General features: G+C 41.7%; 1 protein-coding gene across 2 annotated transcripts in view; it reads left to right on the plus strand.

Moving 5' to 3' along the window:
• Positions 1-21,333, plus strand: part of LOC122554375 (reelin domain-containing protein 1-like) — a 58,096-nt gene that overhangs the window by 18,646 nt on the left and 18,117 nt on the right. For both annotated transcript variants that reach the window (XM_043699297.1, XM_043699287.1), the window contains exons 3-4: positions 16,880-17,102; positions 19,386-19,555. In XM_043699297.1, coding sequence (XP_043555232.1) covers positions 16,880-17,102; positions 19,386-19,555 — 393 coding nt within the window. The remainder of the gene's footprint in view (positions 1-16,879; positions 17,103-19,385; positions 19,556-21,333) is intronic.

Genomic DNA, 21,333 nt, shown 5'->3' on the forward strand with positions numbered 1-21,333 from the left:
AGCTCGGGTGCTCGTTGTTGTGGTTCTGTTCGCCAAGCTGGGAATTTATGTTGCAGATGTTTCGTCCCCTGTCTAGGTGACATCCTCAGTGCTTGGGAGCCTCCTGTGAAGCACTTCTGTGATACTTCCTCCGGCATTTATAGTGATTTGTACCTGCCGCTTCCGGTTATCAGTTCCAGCTGTCTGCTGCAGTGGCCGGTATATTGGGTCCAGGTCGATGTGCTTATTGATTGAATCTGTGGATGAGTGCCATGCCTCTAGGAATTCCCTGGCTGTTCTCTGTTTGGCTTGTCCTATAATAGTAGTGTTGTCCCAGTCGAACTCATGTTGCTTGTCATCTGAGTGTGTGGCTACTAAGGATAGCTGGTCGTGTCGTTTCGTGGCTAGTTGGTGTTTAAAAACACAGAAATAGAGAACACACACCGGATCATCAACGCCACACTCACAGGAATCCGAATCACTAGAGAGGATGAAAAAGACAACCAATTCCCATTCCTAGAGGTGATGGTACAGAGAACACCGAACGGAGAATTCACCACAAAGGTATACAGGAAAGCCACACACACAGACCAAGTCCTAAACTACGAAAGCAACCACCCAACACACAAGAAGTTGTATCAAGACACTGTTCAAAAGAGACACAACACACTGCAGTATACCAGAACTGCAAAAAGTGGAAGAAGAACACCTGTACAACGTATTCGCCAAAAATGGATACCCCCAAATTTCATCAACAGATGCCTAAGGGAAAGACAACGGAACGAGGACATGCCACAACCCAAAGGACTAGCCACATTACCATAATCCAAAACATTTCTGAGACAGCCAGACTATTAGTGGTCGCAGTAGTTCAGCAACACTCCACAGGACCCTGCCATTGACTATAAGTCCTGCCCTGATTTGCCTTACCAAATTTAAACACTTCACTTTTATCCAAGTTAAATTGATGAGACCTGGTACAATTTGCACTGGTAACAGTATAAGCCACATCTGTGGGTTGGGGATAGGGAGATCCCACACAGGTCCCCAGTGAATCTTTGGAAGGAGCCAGCTGCCCCATAAAACTTTGATGATAAACACAAGGTGGAGATGCTGGTGTTGGACTGAGGTGGACAAAGTCATAAGTCACATGACACCGTGTTGTAGTCCAACATCACAAGTTTTCAGACACCGCTCTTTTATCAGGTGAAGACTTCACACCTCATAGCTGTCACCTTGACTGCCATTAGGATAGGATGATCACCCAGTCCTCCAGGGTGCATGTCCTGCTCCAGCAGTTGGCATAACTCTGTGCTGTCACTGTGCTTTGCTCCTCTGAGGAAATGGCATTGAGATTCTGGCCAGCCCACCCCTGTGCTGCCTGTGCATCCTGAGGAAACCTACAGCTGCAACCTCTTCAAGTGGAAGCTGTTCAGTAGTTACTGTGAGTCACAGAATGGTGAATCTGTTTTTCCTCCATCACAGACCTAGGGGATTGGCGCAGAGCTATGCCAACTGCTGGAGCAGGACACACGCTCTGGAGGAGTCGGTGACCACTGTAGTCTCCACATGGAACTTTGACATAGGACCTTATTTTGCTGAATGTGGCACCAACCATATTGAAAAGTCAGAAGGAGATTGGAAGTGATGTATGAGTATTGAACCCTTCTGCTCTCAACTCCGTATCCCAAGAAGCGGCATATTGTGTATCGGAACATCTTGGAGAATACCACAGGTCAAGGTGAAAGGAAATCTGCTCTGCCCCTCTGTGCAGCCAATGATATCTTGCATTACCTTTGTGCTTTGTTGCCTGCACTTTTAAGGTTGACTGTGATAACTTTTGTTCACAGAGATGACTAGCTTCAATTTGCAATGTCTACTGACATGGCAAAATTACTTGTGACCAGTGTTAGTATCCCCATTACATGCATTTCAAACAACTATATAGCACCCTTCAAGCCACCAAATCTGCCGATTCCTAATCTTTATTTAGATTTGCTACTTATTGCCTGTATGCCTGTTCACCTCCCATTCGTGTTTGTCAAGATACTGCTTAAACGTTGCTAACATGCCCGATCCCGCTATTTCCACTGCCAAATTGATTCCAGACACCTGCCACCTTCTATGTGAAAACATGTCCCTGTCCTTCCCTAAATGTTTTTTTCCTCTCACCTTGAACCTGTGCCCTCTTTCCATCCTGGGAAGAAAGCCTCTGACTATCCACCTTATCAATGCTTCTTGTAATTTTGTAGACCTCTATCAAGTTGCCCCTCAGCTTCCGTCTTTCCAATGAAGACAATCTGAGCTTATCCAACCTCTTTTCATCAGAGCAGGCAGCATATTTGTAGACCTTCGCTGACTCTCTCCAAAGCATCCTAACTGAAGTTTTATACAGCTGCAACATCACTTGCCAACTTTTGTATTCGATACAAAAACAGATGTTGCTGGAAATGCTCAGCAGGTCTGGCAGCATCTGTGAAGAGAAATCAAAGTTAATGTTTTGGGTCCAGTGACCCTTCCTCAGAACTGATGGTCGCTAGGAAAATGTCAGTTTACATGCAGAAGATAGAATGGGGGTAGGGGGTAAGGAGTAAATGATAGGTAGGGATAGACCCCAAAGAGAAAGAAGTTCATGTAAAGTTTCCATTTCACATGCACCATGCTATGATTGCAGAGAATGCAACCTATAGTGTGCAAGTACTTGAATAATGCTAATTCTGGTGTCATCCGCAAACTTACTAAATATTAAAGAGCCTGGCATCATTCACTATTAGACAATATTAGTGTTGAGATAAGGAAAACAAACCAATCACTTTCCATATGCATTTTGCCTTTAGGAGTTATTTGAAAATGGCAGGAAATGCATGTGATGAATAGCATAGTGAGTCTTGGGCTCAGTTTGATAATCAAGGCTAATCCAAAAAAAACTCCAAAAAAAAAAGGCACTTTGGTATGTGGTGCCCTGAAATTCTTTACAAAGAGCTAAGGGTGATGTTTTATAGCTTTTAACTGTTGAATAAGCAGGCCTGGAAAACCTGAAAAGATCAATGTTGCCATCACCCAGCAACAACCTCTGGATTGAGGAGCTTGTTGTCCTTTTCAGTGCACACCTAGAAATAGTTGGAGAAACTTGCAAAGGTGAGCAATATCCTCTCTGCCTGTCTGTCTGTCTCTCTCACAGCAAGGATCATGGTTTGGATCTGAAAGCAGCACCCTTTACGTATCCGTCCGTAAGCTAGTTTGGGAAAAAAAGCCTGATAAAGCTTCAAATATCAAAACTGCCTATTGTTTCTCACCTGAATCTGAAATATGATCTGAAGATTACTGTTGTCCTGTGACTGTGAGCAATTGTATCTGAATTACAGCAAGGCAAAGGAACCAGAAGACCATAAGAGGTAAAATAGAAATAGGCCATTCAGCCTGAGTCAGCCCCACCATTCAATTACATTATAGTTGATCTGATAATCCTCAACTCCACTTTCCTCCCTTTTGGCATTACACCTGATGTAGCCAAGATGGACATTGCCCATTTCTTAATCAGCAAAATGGATGGTTTCCACCTTTCAAACACACTGCACATTGCCTCACACAATTTTAAAACAAATGAGCAGCTAGTAATTTAATAAATCTTACCATTAAATTGTGGTTAAATTATAAGCATCCTGACCTTCTAAAAGACTTAAAATTCTTTCATCAATCTTTTAAATTTCCTTTCTTGTCTCCTTGAATCAGTTTTCTGATTTTACTGGTACTGTGACCTGGAATAAATTAATTTCTGACCCTTGCTCTGACTATTGAAATTGTGCTTCATGAAGCCTACTTAAAATGGTGGTGATGCTTGTTTTTTTTTCTTTCCAGTCTAGTAGTTTTCACCTTTATTGTAAATATTTTCCCCCTTTTGCCCCACAGAGATCTCTAACTTTACACTCAGAGTTTCCAATTGCTCTAATAGTACCTTATTCGCGAAGGCTTCTGTCTCTTCCCAACTTTTATATTATTCCTACTTTCCCTGCACCTTTTTGCTAGTTCTGAGGTGAAGATTTTTTTTTCTTGAGTGCTGCATTCACCCTATGGCTGCTCCCATGAGTGCTGATGACTGAATATTAGTTTACAGACAACCTCAGTTATCTGAATCTCAATTATCCGAATTTTGGATTATCCAAATAAGATCTCAAGGTCCCATAAAATCGTTATCTGTTATCCGAACAATCAGTTATCCAAACACAATACTCCCTGCCTTTTATCATTTGGATAATCAAGGTTGTTCTATACTCTTCTCAGCTACTGGCTGACCGCATCTTTGTAAAGCTATAATATTCTTAAAGTGGTAGACATGTCTTAGAAAGTTTTTGTTTTCTCTAGTGTTGAATGGATTCTCAATATTGTTACCTTGAAGTAATTTAGCAATGGAGCTCACCATCTGATCACCATGTCATAATGGAATCTCTCCAAGGCGCTAACCACTATAGCGTGTGGTTGGATAATTTACTGACACCAATCCTCAGGTTTAGATATTTTAATCAACCTGCGCAGAGATGTTATTAGATATCTTATGGGCCAGATTAAACCCCCTCAAAACATGGCAAGCAGATAGGAGAAAGTGAGGATTGAAGATCTGAGTTGAAAAGCATGACACAGGAAAAGCACAACAGGGCAGGCAGCAGATGAGGAGGGGGAGAGTCAACGTCTCGGGCATAAGCCCTTAATCAGGAACATATCAAGCAGTGAGCTTATTTTATCTCATTTAAAGGTATGTGTAGATTAGATTCGATTCCATACAGTGTGGAAACAGTCCCTTTGGCCCAACAAGTCCACACTGAACCTCCGAAGAGTAACCCACCCCGCTCTGACTAATGCACCTAACATTATGGACAATTTAGCATGGCCAATTTACCTAACCTGCACATCTTTTGGACAGTGGGAGGAAACTGGAGCATCGGGAAAACCCACACAGACACTGGGAGAATGTGCAAACTCCACAGACAGTCACCGAGGCTGGAATCAAACCTGGGTCGCTGGCACTGTGAGGCTGCAGTGCTAACCACTGAGCCACCATGCCGCCCAAAAGGCACTGCATTCCCGATGTGAATTGATTGGTCAAACTACTGGGCTTTAAGCAAAATGCACTTTATTCTGACACCACAGTTAAAACATGTGAGGCAGCAGTGCTAACCACTGAGCCACCATGCCGCCCAGAAGGCACTGCATTCCCGATGTGAATTGATTGGTCAAACTACTGGGCTTTAAGCAAAATGCACTTTATTCTGACACCACAGTTAAAACATAAACTCAAGAAGAATTTGTCTTTAACTCTATTGAAATGCTTAACAAAAATAGTCTATTATTTAATGACCACTCGTCAACTGTTCCAATATAGCAGCACCTCAAATACACCCTTGACAAAGTCAAATTAAGCAAAACAGATTCACTTACATGGTAGCTCCTGTCCAGGAGAAGGAATACCAAGAGAATGAATCTAGCAACTGAGAGAATTTTTTTTTGCTGCAGGAGAGAGAGAGAGAGTGAGAGAGAGATAGATCTGTATCTAGCAGCTCCTACTCCAAACACCCCAACTTCAACAGCTGAAAGCAAAGTTAAAATCCTAGGTCTATGTGAGCGTGACTTCACCCACTCATGCTTCTTTTGTCTAATTTTTAAAAAAACCCAAAGCTATTTTACTCTGCATTCCATGGAGCAGACACTATGGCACCAGGTTTACAGCATCCCTCTTAAAGGCACATCTTGCCACACACATCTCTGGAATGGGTGTCTTGAACCTGGGCCTCCTGTCTCAGAGGTAGGAACACTACCATGGTGCCATAAGAGACCCCCAATTCTCTTTTTCATGTCAAGTCTAAGGCCCATCTAATTAACAGTTGTAGCAGATTTAAAAGTAAACGCTACATATCATGAGGTGGAAGGTGAGATTAATGTCAATATGCAATCAATTTCAGGAAGAAACGGCTAATGATCCACAACTGGAAGCGCTTTGGAAAGTTATTGTGAAAAAATGGTCTGACGCAGTACAAGAGGAACTGGGCATTGCTATCGCAGATACTTTAGATTGCACAGAGATTACCAAGGTATCTCAAGATAATTTAATGTAAAGCTCTTTACAGGACACACTGCCACAGGGCATATGGGCATAGACCGAACAAGCACAGGATACTGTGACTCTGATCCGACAGTGAAAACGTCCGAGATATGCCAAAGTCTCAAACCGTAGCACCACAAAGAACTCCTAAACCCTCGTTAGATTGTGTCAGACTGTATGATCCAAAATCACAGCTGATTTATTCACCATGCATGGTGATTTTCTCTCAATCACAGACTACATTTTCAAATTTCTAATTGTCAAATGGTTAAAGGACATTTCGTTTGTGTCTGTCTCACATGCAATGAATGTGATATTCAGTCTGTTCAATGCACCTGAAGAGATCATATCTGACAAAGCACCACAAGATAAAGGCAGACCTTTTAAAGACATCTGGGCAGCCTTGCCACATTATCCCAGATCCAACAGTCTCATCAAGCAAATGGTTCACATTGTTAAAGCCCTTACCGTCTGTTAAGAAGGCAGACGGTGTGTTAGAGTTTATTGGTAGCGGGATTGAGTTCACAAGCCATAATGTAATGCTGCAACTATACAAAACGCTGGCGTGGCCTCATTTGGAATATTGTGTACATTTCTGGTCGCCCCATTACAGGAAGGATGTGGAAGCATTGGAAAAGGTACAGAGGAGATTTACCAGGATGTTGCCTGGTCTGGAGGGAAGGTCTTATGAGGAAAGGCTGAGGGACTTGGGTCTGTTCTCATTGGAGAGAAGAAGGATAAGAAGGGATTTAAAGAGACATACAAGATGATCAGAGGATTAAATAGGGTGGACAGTGAGAGTTTTTTTTCCTCAGATGATGACGTTGGCTTGTACAAGGGAGCATAGCTGCAAATTGAGCAGTGATAGATTTAAAACAGATGTCAGAGGCAGGTTCTTTACTCAGAGAGTGGTAAGGGTGTGGAATGCCTTGCCTGCCAATGTAGTTAACTCAGTCAGAATAGGGACATTTAAACAGTCCTTGGATAAGCATATGGATGATGATGAGATAGTGTAGGGTGATGGGCTTAGATTAGTTCACAGGTCGGCGCAACATTGAGAGTCATAGGGCCTGTTCTATGAAGAGCATGGCGATGAGAAAAACACTACGCTTTCTATTGTAATGATATACCTAAAATCTACATCTTTGCATATGGGCATTCTGATTCTAGAACAGATCATCATTGAAAGGCAATTTTAAGTCAACCCTGCCAAACTATCAGCTGTTGAAGTTCTCAGATTCTGGGCAAACTTCTCAAGAACACGAGGGAGAATGAAGATGACATAGAATCAACAGGCAGTTACGGAAATGTTGAATCTGTGTGAAGAGCAGAGAGTCAATCATCCATCCTACCCAAGGAATTTGGTTACCCACAGAAATTGTGTAATGAGCCAAGATTTTCTGAAGTCACAACACTTAATGAAGCAATGTCGAGGAGAAATGATTTGGAAGTGCCAGTGTTGGACTGGGGTGTACAACGTTAAAAAACCACACAACACCAGGTTATAGTCCAACAGGTCTATTTGGAAGCACTAGCTTTCAAAGCGCTGCTCCTTCATCAACCACCTGATGGAGGACCAGCGCTCTAAAAGGTCATGCTTCCAATTAAACCTATTGGACTATAACCTGGTGTTGTGATTTTTAATGTTGAGGAGAAAGATGGCCTAACTTAGGGAACTCTACACTACTCCAATTGTGCATAGGACACAAAAAATATACACTTGGATTATGAAGATGTGGAAAACCAGCATGACAACAACTAATACTCTAACAACATATGAGAGACCAACAACATATAAATCACAAGCAACCAAAATATCGCACCATTATAAGATCTTAAAGAATCGTCAACCCACTGTTATGTTGTACACACTTCTAAACTTGGTAAATCTTACAATTTTTGACTCATCAGTAAACGGTTTTGCAACAACATAATGTATATGCATTTTCATACTTAGTACATGAAATCCTCTCTGGGAAATAAAGGAGATAATATGTTGCTGCTTTATGAGCTGACTATACTAATGAGCTAAGGGCCATTGACACTACGTAACCAACAGCCATGAGGACTTCAGAATGTGAGCATAAGTTGCTCTGTAACTGCATGTTATCAGATTGTCTGTTAAGTAAAGCTAATTAAGATTTTTAAGTAAATTGAACTGATGTTGTTTATCTGTTATGAGAATGTTAGTTCTGTGTTAAGAGACGCAAACAAGAATACAACTGTTATTCACAAGAGGGAAAGTCTATGTAATAAGGATTTCCTGCCACTAGATGTAGCTGGTGGACTGTTAGAGTTTGCAGACTATGGCCAGCACGTGAGAGAGTTTATTTTCCATAAAAGGGAATTTCAGGAGGGGCGAGGGAGTACAACTTAAGGCAAAAGTTTATGCAATGAATAGTTGGAGAAAATCAACCTTAAATGACAGTGAGTTAAGGTTGTTATATTCATTTAGTCTTATCTGAAGTTTGGTTTTGAGTAATGAATGGTAAAGCGGTGATCAATAATAACTTATAACTAAGTCAGTAATGAAATTTGCCTTATTACAAAACAGTGTCAAATGGGAAATAATGACACAAATAATAACCCTTTCACTTATGGGCATTCAGAAACTCGCAGAATAGGCTAACAGTCTGAAATATTGTTATTGCTTTGTGTTTGTTAATTCCTAATTTATGATTCCAATTTTGTTTCTTGAATTTAGCCCACTAATTAACAGAAAGTTGCACCATCATCTTAAAATAGGCTACTTCTTTAAGGAGTCCAACAGGCCAATGCACAGTCTCCTTTATATTTTTTATTCAGATCATTAGACAATTGCTACCCAAGACTAAAAAGTACTGACAACACAAAGGTCCAGTAAACAGTCGAGGACTTCAGTAGCACTTGTAATGAATGATAGATAGCAACCGTTTCTACAAATATATTAAACGAAAAAGAGTGGCTAAAGTAAACATTATCCTTTAGAGGATGAGAAGGGGCATTTAGTCATGGAATATGATGAAATAGCCAATGCATTGAACAGGTATTTTGCATCAGTTTTTACAGTGGAGGATACTAATAACATGCCAGTAATTGATAAAGAAACGAAGATGTGTGAGGACCTGGACGCAATCATTATCACAGAAGAGGTCGTGTTGGGCAAGCTAATGGACCTAAGGATAGACAAGTCTCCTGGCCCTGTTGGGATGCATCCTAGGGTGCTAAAAGAAATGGCAGAAGAAATAGCGAGTGTATTTGTGGTAATTTTCCAAAATTCGCTGGACTCTGGGGCAGTTCCAGCAGATTGAAAAACAGCAAATATGACACCACTGCTTAAAAAGGGACATAGACAGGAGATGGGAATTATAGACTGGTTAGCTTAACTTCTGTAGTGGGAAAGATGCTTGAGTCCATTATCAAGGAAGAAATAGTAAGGCATCTTGATAGAAACTGTCCATGCTGAACTAATCTTTTGGAATTCTATGAAGACATAATGAATACGGTGGACAATGGGGACCCAGTAGATGTGGTATATTGTATCTAGATTTCTAAAAGACCTTCAACAAGGTGCCGTACAAAAGGCTGCTGCATAAAATAAAGACGCAAGACGTTATGGGTAAAGTATTAGCATGGATAGAGAATTGGTTGACTAACAGGAAGCATAGAATAGGGATAATCAAGTGCTATTCTGACTGGCAATCAATAACTTGTGATGTGCCTCAGGCATCAGTATTTATTCCCAATTTACGCAGATGATTTAGAGTTGGAGACCACGTGTAGTGTGTCTAAGTTTGCAGATGACACTAAGGTGAGTGGCAGAGCAAAGTGCGCAGAAGACTGTGAAACTTAGCAGAGGAACTTAGTTTGTGAATGGGCAAAGATCTGGCAGATGAAATATAATGTTCATAAATGTGAAGTCATCCATTTTGGTAGGAGTAACAGCAAAAAAGACTATTACTTGAATGGTTGCAGCATGCTGCTGTGCAGAGGGACCTGAGTGTCCTTGTATATGAATCACAGAAGGTTGGTCTGCAGGTACAACAGGTAATTAGGAAGGTAAATGGAATTTTGACCTTCATTGCTAAAGGGATTGAGTTTAAAGGCAGGGAGGTTATGTTGCAACTGTACAGGGTACTGGTGAAGCCACACCTGGAGTACTGTGTGCAGTTTTGTTCTCCTTACTTGAGAAAGGAAGGGGTGCAGAGGCTGTTCACTAGATTGATTCTGGAGTTGAGGAGGTTGGCTTATGAGTAGACCGGGATTATGTTCATTGAAATTTAGAAGAATGAGGTGGGAATCTTATAGAAATATACAAAATTATGAAATGAATAAATAAGATAGATGTAGAGATTATGTTCCCATCTGCCAGACCTTTGCACACTCTCAAGCTATGCTCCTCTGCAAAGTTTCAGTCTTCTGCACACTTTGCTCTGCCACTCACCTTAGTGTCATCTGCAAAATTTGACACACTACACAGTCTCCAACTCCAAATAATCCGCATAAATTGTGAATAAACACCGATCCCTGAGGCACACCACTAATTATTGATTGTCAGCCAGAATTGCACTAATTTATTCCCACTGGCAGGTAAAACTAGGACAAGAGAGCATAGCCTCACAATTAGGGAGAGCAGATTTAAGACTGAATTGAGAAGGAACTTCTTCACTCAGAGGGTTGTGAATCTATGGAATTCTCTTCCCACTGAAGTAAGTCAACACAACTTCAGTAAATGTTTTTAAAGCTAAGATAGACTTTTTTTGAACAATGAAGGAATTAAGGGTTACAGTGAGAGTGTGGGTAAGTGGAGCTGAGGCTGCAAAATGATCAGCCATGATCGTATAAAATGGCAGAGCAGGCTCCAAGGGCCAGATGGCCTACTCCTGCTCCTGGTTCTTTTATGTTCTTATGAATGTGAAGTCAGAAAAAATGGACATTGTGCTAAAGCAAACCTGAGGAGGTGTGATGAATACTGTCCAAACACATGGATTTTAAGGAGGGGTTTAAAGGGGGAGAGGCAGCGGGATTTTCTTTTGGGATTTGGACGAGGTATTCCTGCCAGACTGGGGTGGGATGCAGAGATGGATGCACAAGAGAACAGAATTAGAGCAAGAAGGAAATTGGTGAGGTTTCAGAGCTGGCAGAGATTAAAGAGAAAGGAACAAGCAAGATAATGAAGAGATCTGACACAAGATTCAGATTTTTAAAACTTTGATCTACATTTTTGGAGATATTAATGAGGACAAAATGATGGGTAAATGAGATTTTTGGGGGGTTTGAAGTTGAGCGGCTGATACCCTAACTTAGTGTGGAGATGTGTGAGTGAGTAGATTTTTATGAGGGAGAACAAAGAATGGAAGGAATCGCTATCATATAATCAATACATCAAGGCTGATCGGAGTGTGTCATTAACTCCATTTTCCTGGCTGCCCACTATAATGTTGAACTTAGATGATAATTCTGTCTAACATGACCTTGAATTATTCAATGACTTCCCTTCACTACCCTCTGGGGAAACAAACTCCAATCGCTCATGCCCTGCGAGAGAAGGAATTCCTCCTCATTGCAATTTTCGATTGTATTTTGAACTGTGCCCCCTAGTGATTCCTCCGCAGGAGGACAAATCTCAGTATCTATCTTGTTAGGGCCCTCAGACTCTTATGTTTCAATAAGATTAATACTACTCAATCTATTAATCATCAATCTACTCAACCATTCCTCATAAAGAATGGCTGTAAGGCCATTCCTTCATTCCAAGAATTAGCCGAGTTCAGAATTACTTCCAGTGCAAGTGCATTCATCTTTAAGTAAGGAGAATGAAGCTGTTCACAGAAATCTATGTGCAGCCTCACCAAGGCTCTGTACCTTTGTAGCGTGATGTCCAACATTTTGTGCTCCAATCCTTGTAAGAAAGGCTTGCATTCTAATATTTTCTGAATTACATCAGTCATTGAAGGTTGTCAGAGGTCAGTTTTGCCCGTGTGTGTTTGTAAACAATATATCTCAAAAAACTAATGTTTGGATTTCAACAAAACTCAGTATAGAGAAGGAGGAACTGTCTTAGGAAGAACTAATTCATTTTTGGTGAAAACATGGATCTAGATGCAGATCCTATAAATGTTTTTAAGTATCTATAAACATTAGGAGATGGGGAGATTGTTGTGAGTTGGTTTATTTAGAATGTTGTCAATTGTTTTCAAACGTTGTGGATCGTCCCAGCTGCTGTGATGGAATTTGTCATAGCTGTAGTATGAGCAGGGTTTTCAAAGCAGATTGTTGAATGTGAATTGGCCTGAAGTCTATGCAATTGGCATTTAGAGAACATCAACCAGACAGGAAAAGGCCTTTAGGAAGAGTTGCACACTTGTATTAGTATTAACATAGCATGACTGAAGCATGTGTCCTACTGAGTGCCCTCTTCACCTATTTTATGACCTACCTGTATATTAGATTTTTATCATTCACATACAAGGACACTCAGATACATCTGTACTATAACACTCTGTAATTTGGATGTAGGTTTGCTCACTGAGCTGGAAGGTTCATTTCCAGATGTTTCATCACCCAACTAGGTAATATCTTCAGTGGACCTCCAGGCGAAGCACTGTTGATAATTCCTGCTTTCTATTTATACGTTTGGGTTGGTGATGTCATTTCCTGTGGTGATGTCATTTCCTGTTCTTTTTCTCAGGGGGTGTGGTAGATGGAGTCTAACTCGATGTGTTTGTTGATAGAGTTCCAGTTGGAATGCCATGTTTCTAGGAATTGTCGTGTGTCTCTGTTTGGCTTGTCCTAGGATGGATGCGTTGTCACAGTTAAAGTGGTGTCCTTCCTCAACTGTATGTAAGGATACTAGTGAGAGAGGGTCATGTCATTTTGTGGCTAGTTGATGTTCATGTATCCTGATGACTAGTTTTCTGCCTGTTTGTCCAATGTAGTGTTTGTTACAATCCTTGCACGGTATTTTGTAAATAACATTAGTTTTGCTTGTTGTCTGTATAGGTTCATTCAAGTTCATTAGCTGCTGTTTTAATGTGTTGATGGGTTTGTGGGCTGCCATGATGCCAAAGGGTCTGAGTAGTCTGGCAGTCATTTCTGAGATGTCATTGATGTAGGGGAGAGTGGCTAGTGTTTCTAGACATGTTTTGTCTGCTTATTTGGGTTTGTTGCTGAGAAATCGGTGGACTGTGTTCATTGGGTACCCGTTCTTGTTCAATACACTGTATAGGTGATTTTCCTCCGCTCTGCATAGTTCCTCTGTGCTGTAGTGTGTGGTGACTCATTGAAATAATGTTCTGATGCAGCTTCGTTTGCGGATGTTGGGGTGATTGCTTCTGTATACTGACAATTTGTTTCCTGATTTCAGTGTCTCTCTTTTCCTGAATGGTGGTGATACTGTTTCAACTTTCCAATCACTGGGACATTTTCAGAATTTAGTGATCCTTGACAGATTAGAATCCATGTACCTGCTGGCAGGATTAATGGTGGTGATGGGGTTCTCACCTGCTGGCTAGAGTACCAGCAAACCCCACGTCACCTCTTTTAGGAAAGATGACCAAAGCAAATATCACTCGGGTATCTAATTAGACAGCTTTTCCCAGGATTAAGAACCCCAGGAGTGGCTTTCTGCTCACTGAGAACTACCAGCCAATGGCAGACGTCATTGAAGGCTGTGCCACCTGGAAGTAGATTGTGGAGGATTGGGGGAGGGATGAGAACAGAAATGGCAGGGAAGTGGCTCACATCAGACCCTTCCTACCCAATGCATATTCCATATAAAATACAGTGAAAAGTGTGTACTGTCACCATGCATGGTGCCATTCACATTAACTTAATATATAAAAAAACTTAAAAGAGAGTCCAACGTCTCCTTCTCTGCTGCGACAGTCCCGCTCTGGGCTTTCCAGGCCATGCCATGCCACTGTCAGAGTCTGCTCCAGGCTACACCAGCCCATGCCATGTGGGCCCCAGGGGCCACTCCACATGGAAGTGAGAGGCCTGCTCCAAGCTTCACAGGCTGGCTGACTCTGTTTGAGTGAAAGGTAAACAAAATTGAAATAAAGAAGGAGGGGAAAAAGAAAGACAAAAAGTATAACTCCGTGCACAGGACTACATGCATGGCAGGTGAAGTATAATATGGATAAATATGAAGTATCCACATTGGTGGTTAAACACTGGATGGCAATATATTGGGAAAGGGAAAGGTGCAATGGGTTCTGATGTCCTTATGCACACCAGTCACTGACAGCAAACAAGAGGATTCGAGTACAGGAGCAGGGATGCAGGGATGTCTTGCTGCAATTGTACAAAGATTTGGTGGGACCATACCTGGAGTACAGTATGTAATTTTAGTCTCCTTATCTGAGGAAGGATGTTCTCCTATGGAAGCAGTGCAATGAAGATTTGCCAAACTGATTCCTGGGATGGCAGGACTGATGTATGAAAAGAGACTGGATTGGTGAAGACCATATTCATTGGAGTTTAGAAGAGTGTATCTATAAAATTCTAAGAGGACTAGACAGGGAATGCAGGAAGGATGTTCCTAATGACCAGGGAATGCACAATTTAACAATGCAGGGTAGGTCATTTAGGACTAAGAGAGAGAAATTTCTCCACCTAGTGAGTGTTGAATCCAGGAATCCTTTGCCACAGAAAGCAGTTTCAAAAAGGAGATAGGTGTAATCCTTAGAGCTAAAGGGATCAAAGGAGAGAAAGTAGGAACAGAGAACTGAGTAGGATGATCTGCCACGATCGTGTTGAATAGCAAAACAGGCTCAAAGGGATGAATGGCTTATTCCTGTTCCTATTTTTGATGTTTCTAGTAGCAGTGATGTTAAATTGAAGCCCTTACATGGGTATCAATTGCCAACCTAATGACCTTAATTGTGTGTGGGTAAAAAGACTATTGATCGACTGGCGATTAGAAAGAAAACCACTTTAGGATAGAGATCATCAAGTCAATGGATTTATCATTTAAAGGATTACCATTTGGTTTCTAAATACTTCTTTCTCTTTCTCTGTTCCTTCTTGATTTTCTACTATTCCTAGGGTTTTTTATGTTTCGTACTGTGAAGAGAGATACAAAGTAGTTGTTTCAAATCTGCCATTACCTCCTTTTCCATTATTAATTCCCAAATCTTTTTTAAGGGGACCAGCACTCACTCACTCTGCTTTCTTTTATTACATATATTCAGAGAAGTTTTTACTGTCTGTTCTTCAATTTCTTAGTCAGTTTCTCTCATACTCCACTCTTGTTATTTTTAAATAATTTCTTTTCTGCTTTCTGAAGTCTTCTCAATTTTCCAGCCGATCATGTATCTTCACAATTTGACACCATTTCTTTCAATTTGACACCATCCTTAACTCCTTTAGTAATCCACAGATAGGACATCCTTCTATTAAAGTCCTTCCTCCTCAGTGGAATATATCTTTGTTGAGGGTTGTAAAATATCTCCTTAAATTCTGCCATTCCTTCTCTGTCATCTTAACTTTTAACTGATTTTTCCAGCCTACTTTAATTAACTCTGTCTTTGTAACCATATAACTGCCTTTACAGTATTTACGTTTAAGTAACTAATTTAGGTACATATTTCTCACTCTCAAACTGAATGTGAAATTCTTTTTTTATGGGATGTGGACATTGCTGGCTAGGCTAATAATTATTGCCCATCCTTAACTGCGTTGTTAAAGGCAGCAGTGTGCTGCCCTCTTGAACTGCTGTTGTCCTTGATGTATCGGTACATCCTGGGGTTAACATTGACCAGAAATAAGCTAGGTATTCTGTGACAAGTAACTCCCTCCAGTCTCTCACCACCTCTTTCCTCCACCCCAACATGTCCAACATCTTACGAAGTGCAATCTACTTGCCTGAATGGGTGCAGCTCCAACAAAATTCAAAAAGGTTTAACACCATCCAGGGCAATGCTGGTTAGCACCCAATCCACCATCTTCAACATCATTCTCTTCATCACCATCATTCATTGGCAGCAATGTGAACCATCTACAAGATGCATTGTAGTAACTCACCAAAGCTTCTTAAACAGTATCTCTAAACCTATGACAACTACCCTCTAGAAGGACAAGGGCTGTAGATGCACAAGAATCACATTAGCTGAAAGTTTCCCTTCAATCCATATGCCATCCTGCTTGGAATTAACTTGCTGCTGTTTCATTGTTGCTAGGTCAAAATCCTGAAGTCCTTTCCTCACAGCATTGTGAGTGCTCCTACAATGCATGGACTGCAATTGTTCCAGAATGTAGCTCATCACTACCTTCTCAAGGCAGTTAGAGATGAATAATAAATGCTGGTGTAACCAGAAACATGCATATCCCATGAACAAATAAAAACAAAGCCTCAGAAAATCATGGTTGCAGAGATTAGGTGAATGGGAGTTGACTCTCATGTTATATTTTCTTATCAGAATGAGAAAAGACCGTTAGAACCTCACAAATGTATTCAAGTCTCGTTGCACTCGGTTCTCTTTCATTCCACTTCCCGAGAGAAGAAAAATGGAGGGACACAGTTCCGGAAAACCTTTGAAGAATTTTCCCTGACTAATCCTAAATGCCCAAGGAAGTTGTGGCATATGGGCTAGATTAGGAGTTACAGTGCTAAACCCTCAGAGTGAGTAATATGTCCACTTCATGGTTGAGATAAATATGTAATTTAATGGGAAACCTGGAGTTGGGGTGGAAGTGGCTACGTAAGGGAAGCTGGCATACAGAGAACCCAGCTGAGTATTTTGTGCTGAGAGAAACTCCTAAAATGAAGGGAAAAGGCTGTTTCCTCATTTTCTAACCTTGATGAATGTTTCTTATACTTTCAAGTGACTGTAAGGAGCACACAAGACTTCATGGGCTTCTTTATGCAGGCTCGCAGAGTGGTTGATGATCAAGTGACTGGAACATTCATTCTCACTTCCTCGGGGTCTAAACTAATGAAATGCTCTGAAGATGGCGACACCGTGACCCACTCTGACAAATCACTGAAGAGAAACCTCTCCTTCATTTGGAAAGCACCAGAGCAACTCACTGGTGACATCAAGTTTTTGTAATTATTACCTATGACTTTAAAGTATAACATTCAAAACTATTTCAGATAATAGGAAGGTAGAGGCCTTTTGTTTTTGCTGGTGACATCAATTAGTCATCTTCCTTTTGTTCTGAAATATGTACAACCAAATTGTGATTTAGTTAGGAGTGTCTCCATGATGACACAGTACTAAAACGCTGAACAATTCCAGAATGATACCTGTCCAGGTCTCAGCTTCAATTCACCAGTTTATACCTGCTTAGCTTCTGAGATCGGCCCTGCTTAAGATCTCCTATGTCTACTATGTGCCAGAATCAGGCACGTGCCTGAAATATAGAGAGCTTGACTTAGAACACAGAACATAGAACAATACAGCACAGAATAGGCCCTTCAGCCCACGATGTTGTGCCGAACATTTGTCCTAGCTTAAGCACCCATCCATGTACCTATCCAATTGCCGCTTAAAGGTCACCAAAGATTCTGACTCTACCACTACCACAGGCAGCGCATTCCATGCCCCCACCACTCTCTGGGTAAAGAACCCACCCCTGACATCCCCCCTATACCTTCCACCCTTCACCTTAAATTTATGTCCCCTTGTAACACTCGGTTGTGCCCGGGGAAAAAGTTTCTGACTGTCTACTCTACAATATTTCGAATGCTGTCTGAAAAGAGCCTAATGAAGCATTAGCAATACATTTCTGCTCTTGTGCCCTAGCCCTCAATGGTAACACTGCATTTGCCGCCTGAAATGTCAACTGAACCTGCACTTTAAGAGAATCCTGAACTAGGATGCCCAAGTTGCTTTGTGCTTCAGATTTCTGAAGCCGTTCCTCATTTAGAAAATATTCTACCCGTCTATTCTTCCTACCAATGTGCATAATTTCACACTTTTCTATATTCAAAAACTATGGCACTGGAAAAGCACAGGTCAGGTAGCACCTGAGGAGCAGGAGAGTCTATGTTTCTGGCATAAGCCCTTCATCAGAAAGGTGGAGGGGGAAGGGGGCTGAGAGATAAATAGGGGTATAGGGTGGAGCTGGAGGCAACATAGCTGGGAAGGTGACTCCCTCTTCCAAGTCATTAATAAAAATTACAAACAGCAGAGGACCCAGAACTGATCCCTGCGGAACTCCACTTGTAACTGGGCTCCAGGCTGAATATTTACCAACTACCACCACTCTCTGACTTCGACCGGTTAGCCAGTTTTCTATCCAACTGGCCAAATTTCCCTCTATCCCATGCCTCCTGACTTTCGCATGAGCCTACCATGGGGAACCTTATCAAATGCCTTACTAAAATCCATGTACACTACATCCACTGCTCTACCCTCATCCACATGCTTGGTCACCTCCTCAAAGAATTCAATAAGACTTGTAAGGCAAGACCTACCCCTCATAAATCCCCTTCAGTAAAGGAACTTTGAGCATTATTTGTTGTGCATTGTTTTGTCTGGATGAGATTTCAGAAGGGCAACATGGCAGGTTTTATGAGTAGCACAAATATTTTCTAACCAGATCAGAATGCAAAGGGCCTGGTTTCTCATGCAACAATGTTTAAAGGAAAGCTCTAAAATTTACAGTGTTTTAGACCATATAACGATGAGCTGAAACCTTCCGCCAGTATTGAGATGGGATGGGAGCAGGCAGACAGTTAGTATAAATGAAGACCCACTTAGGGCCAATTTGAATTTGAACCAGAATTTCATAGTCGTGTGGCCCTCTGCCAAATCTTGACATTGACAGTTTATTGGACGTGGAGATGCCATTGAAGTTGGTGTCTCCTAAATCCAGTGACAGACTCACAGGGACAAACTCATCAATGCAGGATATCCTCCGCACTCCGATAGGCATATCTACCTCTGGCCTCTTCCCTACAGACTTCCCTATAGACAGCTGAGTGTACCCATGCTGAGGCATCCTCAACTCTTCCTGCTTTCTCTTCAATGTCCATTTCAAACAGTGGGACTGCCCAGCTGACATTGCTGTGAGCCCTTTTCCCTGGTGTGTTTTCTTTAGTTAGACAATGGTTGCCAGAACTGGTTTCCCGTGACTGAGATCCTGTTATGACCAACTCTTGGTTGTCAGCCTGGAGTTGTGGCCAATATAAGGGTTGGGACCAGTTTGGGAAACTCTAGCTCATGGGTTTAAGTATGTTCCACTTCAGATTTCAAATCAGCCACAGAGCCATTGTCCAAGACAACTGATGGTGTTGCTTGCTGAGATATTTTCCTTGAATGAGTGAAAATGAAACACTGAAATTCCATTCTAATAAATGGCTTTTGTTTCACGTGACCTGCAGTGTTTCAGCTGTCCAGTCATACTTCATTTACTGGACCAGAATTGAGTCTGGTCTCATTTCTGACCAAAAACAGAATTATTCCATTTCAACGCAGAATGACGAATTGAAGGAAACATTCCAGGTGTCTGCATATAACAGCACTACAGCCAGAACAGCTGCTTCTTTTGAAGGTACAGCACATTTCTATTCTGTCACTCCAAAACCAATCATTGAATTATTTAATTTCAAGTTATAAAGCACAGGTGTCATTTAATTTGTATTTGTAAGTTTGCGATGACCCCATAATTGGTGATGTGATGGACAGTGAAGATTATCTCAGATTATCTAAAATTATGTTAATGGGCTAAGAAGTGGCAGATAGAGTTTAATTTGGGTAAATGTGAGGTATTGCATTTTGGTAAAACAAACAATGGTAGGATTAAACAATTAATGTAGTGTTGTAGAACAGAAAGACCTAAGGGTTCAGGTACATAATTCTTTGAAATTTGCGTCAATGGTAGACAGAGTACTTATGAAGGCGTTTCACATGCATGCCTTTATTGTTCAGATCTTTGAGTGTAGGAGTTAGGACATCATGTTGAGGTTGTACATACCCTTTTGGAATATTGTATGCAGTTCTGGCCATCCTGTTATAGGAAGGCTATTATTAAACTAGAGCAGGTTCAGAAAAGATTTACCAGGATGTTGCTGGGAATGAAGGGTTTAAATTATAAGGAGAGGCTGGATAGGCTGGGACTTGTTTCACTGAAGTGTAGGAGGTTGAGGGATGACCTTATAGAAGTTCATAAGATCATGAGAGGCATAGGTCTCATGAATAGCAAAGGTCTTTTCCCTAAGGTGGAGGAGTTCAAAATTAGGGGCTTTCTTTTAAGGTGAGAGGAGAAAGATTTAAAAAGGACGTAAGGGGTAACTTTTTTTAATAGTGTTCAGTGCGTGGAGTGAACTGCCGGAGGACGTGGTGGATGCGGGTATGGTTACAATATTTAAAAGACATTTGGATAGATACGAGGATTGGAAAGGTTGGAGGGATATGGGCCAAATGCAGGCAGGTGGGACCAGTTTAGTTTGTTTCCCTGTCAGACTGGTCGTGGTCTTTGCCAGCAAGGGCCAGGATCCTCTCCTCACAGGGCTGAGGAACCGAATGCCAGACACACTATCACCACCAATAGGGCTCTCTCCACCCCAATTCAGGCAAAGGGAGAGATTGAGTGAGATGAAAATAGATAGTATAGCTGTTAATGCTGGTGCTGATGGGGAAAGGTGTCCCCAGCGAGTGAGTAGGTAGCACAGAGGGCATCACAAGGTTAGTAATAAGGGGGAATTTGGATGGGTGAGAAAGAGTGACAGATGCTACATGAATTTGCAAAAGTGGTAGAGCATGAAACTTGGTGGGAGATGGGTACAGTATAAACTTCAATTGAGAGTGTTCTATCTGAAAGAAGGTGGTGACACCTATCCTACTGGAGCAAGAATGCCACTAACCTCGTTTTGGCCCTGCTCACCATTCTTCTAGATAGTTGAGACTGCACTGACCTCGGTGCCAGCCTTGAACCAGGCTGCCAGGATGTAGTGTCTTGGCCTCCTCTGCTAGTCCTGGGGCAAAAGGTGGTGCCTTCTGCACCACCCAGTTCTCCAGGAGCTCCTGGCCTCTGCCTGCAAGGTGGGGCGTCTTCCACATCCAAGAGAAATATCTCAAATTTTTAAGGGCAGCTTCAGATTGCTAGTATTTGACCAGATCGACACCAGGCTTTTGAATATGGAGCCAGCACCTGATATACTGAGATAAGCTGGCTCTGGTGAGAACATTCACCTAAAAAGAGTGGGAGAAACAGGCTGGCATTGGAAATGCAGGTAACCATAGTGGTGTGGTACTGAGTTAATGATGCAGGTTTGGGACAGTTGTATGAGAAAACTCACTAGACTGGCCTAGCCAACGAAGCCCACATCC

The sequence above is a fragment of the Chiloscyllium plagiosum genome, chromosome 1, assembly GCF_004010195.1.
Source record: "Chiloscyllium plagiosum isolate BGI_BamShark_2017 chromosome 1, ASM401019v2, whole genome shotgun sequence".
NCBI classification, from domain to species: Eukaryota; Metazoa; Chordata; class Chondrichthyes; order Orectolobiformes; family Hemiscylliidae; genus Chiloscyllium; species Chiloscyllium plagiosum.